This window comes from Cinclus cinclus, chromosome 5 (assembly GCF_963662255.1).
Source record: "Cinclus cinclus chromosome 5, bCinCin1.1, whole genome shotgun sequence".
Classification (NCBI taxonomy): Eukaryota; Metazoa; Chordata; class Aves; order Passeriformes; family Cinclidae; genus Cinclus; species Cinclus cinclus.
The window spans coordinates 22,427,172-22,432,931 of record NC_085050.1 but is presented as its reverse complement, the minus strand read 5'-3'; the positions used below and the strand labels follow the sequence as shown (position 1 = coordinate 22,432,931).

General features: G+C 39.3%; 1 protein-coding gene across 1 annotated transcript; it reads left to right on the top strand.

Moving 5' to 3' along the window:
* The first annotated feature begins 2,111 nt into the window (after nt 1–2,111).
* Nucleotides 2,112–4,073, top strand: LOC134044298 (toll-like receptor 1). Its single transcript, XM_062493453.1, has one exon. It carries the CDS (start codon nt 2,112–2,114, stop codon nt 4,071–4,073), a length of 1,962 nt encoding a protein of 653 aa, XP_062349437.1.
* Nucleotides 4,074–5,760: the final 1,687 nt, after the last annotated feature.

Genomic DNA, 5,760 nt, shown 5'->3' with positions numbered 1-5,760 from the left:
ATTGGAAAAACTCTTAAAACCTCTTTTTTTTTAATCCCCCCCCCCACTCTTTAAACAGGACACTTTCCTGCTATGCTCTTGGCTTCCCTACTCTCCTGGACTGCTTTTCTTGATTAAGCTTTTTTATCAAGTTTGAGGACATGAGGATACTACTGAATGAAAAGTGATATTACTGTAAAGGATAATTTCTACAGCATTAGCCCTCAAATCACAGATTATATGTTATAAAAGTTTTTACTTGTGCTGCTTCATAGGCTATTCTAAAGAAAGTTTGAAGTTACTCATAAATAATTTGACTGAATGCTAGGATAAATGAATGAGAAAGAAAATAAAACACATGTAGAAGAATCATATATTCTTTTTTCATCTAGTCCTTGGATATTGCTGAAATTTTATCTGAAGAAGGAATAATGACTTAAAGATAGATTTTTTTTCCACGTTTCTGTTGAAGCTACATATTTTATTTGATTATAAATACTTTAGTAGGGTTGCCCTAACAATCAGAAGAACAGGACTGAATATGCCCAAATTCTTTTGAGGGCTGTGATGCATATAATTTTTCCAAATGAGAATTTGGAAAAGGGCTGGAATAGCTTTGCCACATTACCCCACTATTTCTAGATGATTTCCAAGCTTAGTTTCATGCATTCTTTATAAAATAACTAACTCAGGGGTTTTGTTGTTGTTGTTGTTGTTGTTGTTGTTGTTGTTTGGTTTTTGTTTTTTTTTTTTTTTTGTTTGTTTTTTTTTGTTAGATTGGAACATATATTTTGCCCCAGTAATTCTGAGAAAGCTTATGGAATGGTTAGTGGTGCAGTGAATGTAGTCCTTGAAGCTGTGAATCAGTCCATCAGATGATAGCTTCTGCCTCATCATATAGTCATTAGAAATATAAACTCACAATTTAGCCCCTTCAGTATCAAGGGAAAGTTGAAGGCCAGTGCAGTCATTAATAAAAAGATATTATAAATCTGGAAAACAACTTTAAATAAGATTTACACATATAAAAGTGTTAACCAAGATCTTACCAGTTCCTCTTTTGGAGGGGCAGTCTAATGGATTTATGCAATATCTAAAAGGAGATTTAAGACAGTATTCTCAATGGCTGACTTAAACAAAGAGAGGCTGGCTACCCTAAACTTCTACATTCAGAAAGAAAGAAAAAAAGTGACCTCTAATAGGGAAAACCAAAGCAAAGCACATTATGATTTTTTTTTCCTCTAAATTCTGTTTAAATAAACCTCCATTTCGCAACAGAGATGTTTGAGGTCAGTGTCCTTAGATCACAGCTGGATTTTGTGTACAGGTGTTCTACAACTGATATATTTTGGTGTAGCCTGCAAATATTCCCAGTGTGTGTCTGGTGTTCTCTGTGTACACCTGAAAACCAGACATGTGAGCACCCCACCTTCAGAGTCTAAATTCAGGAAATGCTCAAGCTCAGACAAGAAGTGAACTCTTCTGTGGACTTTCCCAAGGCATAAATATAGATTATTCTACCCTCACCTCAGTTTCCCCAGTTAAAAGAATCACTGATGATCCAATCTCAACTATCTAAAGGCATTCATCTTTTGATTCAGGCTCTTGAACCTCCATCCTATGTTTCAGTCCAAGTGTTACTGTCAAAAGTACATTTTAAAATGATGTCTCTGAGTCCAGTTCACATCCCTTAAGAGAGAATCTGAGGAGAGGATGACTGCTGAACCCAATTATTGTACTTTCTAATCAAAGTGCATTACACAGTTTAGGAAGCCTTCATAATACACTATCACAGCAGTAATTCTGTAACTAAGCAGCAAATTTTAGACACCTGTGAAATCAGACATGTTTTGTAAGAAACTATTCATTATTTGTTAAATACACCATAATTGCCAAATAAAATTTCAGTGGTGTTCTGTCAATAAAGAATGTCATTGCTTTTTGAATCAAAAGGAGAAATGAGAAATTGTAACCTTAAAAAAATATCTCTCTCTGATGGTTACTGCACAGCTACTTAATAATACAATCTGGTTTTTGCTTGTGTTTTTTGTTTGTTTGTTTTCCAGCAGAATTAGAATAAAGATGGACAGTTAAGAGAAGTATTGAGCATCTTGAAGGAAATAGAAAACAGTATGACTCAAAATATGAGCTTTATCAGAAAATTTTTTCTTTACAAATGTCTGTTTACATTAACTTTTTGGAACTATGTCAGCCTGTCTGTGGAAGATGAAATCTTTACATCTGTTTCTAACAATTTTCCAGAAGATGGTGCTAGCCAAAAAATCAAGAGCCTGCCACTCCAGTATAGAGTGAATCATCAGTCCCAAGCTAATTCTGATTGGGTTGTGATACAAAACACTACAGAAAGCCTGTCATTGTCAAAAATCACAAATCGCAATGTAAAAAAATTGGTAGCTTTATTATCTAATTTCAGACAAGGATCCAGGTTACAAAATCTGACACTGACTAATGTGTCAGTGGATTGGAATGCTCTTATGAAAATTTTTCAGACTGTTTGGCACACATCCATTGAATACTTCAATGCTAACAATGTAACACAACTGTCAGACATTAAAAGGTATAACTTTGACTATTCAGGTACCTCTATGAAAGCACTGACAATGAAGAAAATTATGATCACAGATTTATACTTCTCACAGGATGACCTATACGAAATATTTGCAGACATGAATATTGCAGAGATGACAATAGCTGATTCAGAGATGATTCATATGCTTTGTCCTTCATCCAAGAGTCGCTTTAGATACCTAAATTTTTTAAAGAATGATTTAACAGATTTTCTTTTTCAAAAATGTGACAACCTACTTGAGCTGGAGACATTAATCTTAAAGAAGAATAAATTTGAAAGCCTTCGCAAGGTAAGCTTGATGACCAGCCATATGAAATCACTGAAATACCTGGACATGAGCAACAACCTGCTGCGCCACGATGGAGCTGAGGTGCAGTGCCAGTGGGCTGAGTCTCTGACTGAGCTGGACCTGTCCTCCAATCAGTTGGCAGATGCCGTGTTTGGGTGCTTGCCAGCCAACGTCAAAAAGCTCAGCCTCCAAAACAATCAGATCAGCAATGTCCCCAGCGGGATGGTGGAGCTGAAATCCTTGGAAGAGCTGAACCTGGCATCCAACAGGCTGGCTGACCTGCCGGGCTGCAGCGGCTTTACGTCCCTGCAGTTCCTGAACATCGAGATGAATTCGATCCTCACCCCTTCTGCTGACTTCTTCCAGAGCTGCCCCAGGGTCAGGGAGCTGCAGGCTGGGCACAACCCGTTCAAGTGCTCCTGCGAGCTGCAAGCCTTCATCCGCCTGGAGCGGCACTCAGGGGGGAAGCTGTTTGGCTGGCCAGCGGCGTACGAGTGTGAGTACCCGGAGGGCTTGCGAGGAACGCAGCTCAAGGACTTCCACCTGAGCCTGCTGGCTTGCAACGCGACGCTGCTGCTGGTGACAGCTCTGCTGCTGACGCTGGTGCTGGTGGCCTTGGTGGCCTTTCTGTGCATCTACCTGGATGTGCCGTGGTACGTGCGGATGATGTGGCAGTGGACGCAGACGAAGCGCAGAGCTTGGCACAGCCGCCCCGGAGATGCGGGGAGCGTTCTGCAATTTCACGCGTTCATTTCCTACAGCGAGCGCGATTCGCTGTGGGTGAAGAACGAGCTGATCCCCAACCTGGAGAAAGGAGAAGGCTGCGTCCAGCTGTGCCAGCACGAGAGGAACTTTATCCCCGGCAAGAGCATTGTGGAGAACATCATTAACTGCATTGAGAAGAGTTACAAGTCCATCTTTGTGTTGTCTCCCAACTTTGTGCAGAGCGAGTGGTGTCACTATGAGCTGTACTTTGCCCACCACAAGTTATTCAGTGAGAATTCCAGCAGCTTAATCCTCATTTTACTGGAGCCCATCCCTCCCTACCTTATCCCTGCCAGGTATCACAAGCTGAAAGCTCTCATGGCAAAGCGCACCTACCTGGAGTGGCCGAAGGAGAGGAGCAAGCATGCCCTGTTCTGGGCTAACCTGAGGGCAGCCATTAGCATTAACCTGTCAAAAGCTGATGGAAACTTGTATGAGGAAATAGATTAAAGAATTTTTCTAATGGACTTTCACCTTTTTTTTTCTTAGTGAAACAATAAATATGAGTTTTAGTCATTGCAAATGTATTTAACTTTTTGTTACACAATTTTGTTTCCAACTCGTGGTCTCTGTTGCCTCCTAACTGTAGTCAAAATTCAATTCACTTTATTTCAAATCTCTTGAGATAGCAAATTGCAAATGAATTTGAATGTGGATTTTGAAATATCACTTCAAATATTTTAGTGCATTTTTCTTAGCAGAAGTAAATCTGGAGCATTTGGTATAGTCATGTGGAAGAATGCTTTAGCTGCTGGGTAGTTTGCAGAGCTGCTTTAATCACAAAATTTAGACAGCGTTTTCAAAGGAGATATTTTGCTAAAACCGGTTCACGTGAAAGAAAATTAAGGTTCCTGAGAAGATGCCTGAAATCCAGAGCTCAAAATGGTTGCCAAATAGTCTTTGCTCAGATTTGGTGAAGATTAAAAGGATAGGATCCAGATACAGACATATGTGAACTTTGACCTTGCCAAAAACAAGGACTGAGCAAGGAAGAAAAATTTTGGGTTTTTTTCTTAAGTAGAAAAAAAAAAAGGAAAAAAAAAATGAGGCACTTCACTTTTTATCTTGGCATGTAGCAAGGGAGGAGCAGTGAATTGACAGAGCTCTAATACCCATAGAGCCCTGGTACCATTTTGATCCTGAGGGGATGGGAGGGCATCTGCAGTAACAGAACTGCCTCCATCATATTATCCATGTTTTGAGAAACTCCTGACATCTCCAGATCATGCTTTTCCCACCCTACCTTTCTACTTTTTGTCTGTATCTCCCATTTCATGCTTCTTATTAAAAGAATCTGTCCATTTCAGCTGAATTAGTGTCTCTTCTAGAGTGGCTATGACTTGTGAACAGGAAGTTAATAACCAGTGAGAGACTGAAAAAATTTCTCAGTCTTGAGACAGCAGATAAGACTTTATTCACTGAGTTAGAAGAACAAACTACATTTGCAATATTTGCTTTCCTACACAGAAATATAGCAACCCCTCTGTATTTATACTGTACTTTTAGCTTCAAGAGAACATGACTGTGCTCTGGCAAACATTCACAACTGCTAAAGATGAAGACAGCAAACTTCCTCTTTGCCCCAACAAGGGAAGATTGCTTGAAATACCAGAGCTAGGTGACCATCAAGCAGGAAGTTTCCTTTCAAAAATGTGTTTCAATGTGTATATGAGAGAAAAAGGGATGTTACGATTAAATCCTCGTGTAGTATAGAATGTTTACATTTTGTCTTATTTTTGTCTTCCATTATTAGCAAATGGTTTTAATTTTGGTTCTTCTTTTTGCCTGAGGTCTAAGTGAGCTGAAGCCTTGAACTCTGACTGTTTATGACCTGTAGAAGAAAGGTCAAATTTAACAACTTTAGCTCTTTCATCCCACTTAGCCTCAAAATTAATATAACACACCTATTACCAAATTGCAGACATTTAATTCAGGACTGTGGAAATAAATGTTTTCTCTGCTTCCTCCTCCCCCTCCAACTACTGCTTGAGTGTGTGACTCATTTAACCCTTAGAAAACGGAAGATGATCAGACAGTTTATTTTGCTTATCTTTTTCTCACAACCAGGAACAGCTGGATTATCTGGTGCCTTGCTTGAAATTTTTTTTTCAAAAGTCTCAGAATTTTAGGCCAGGAA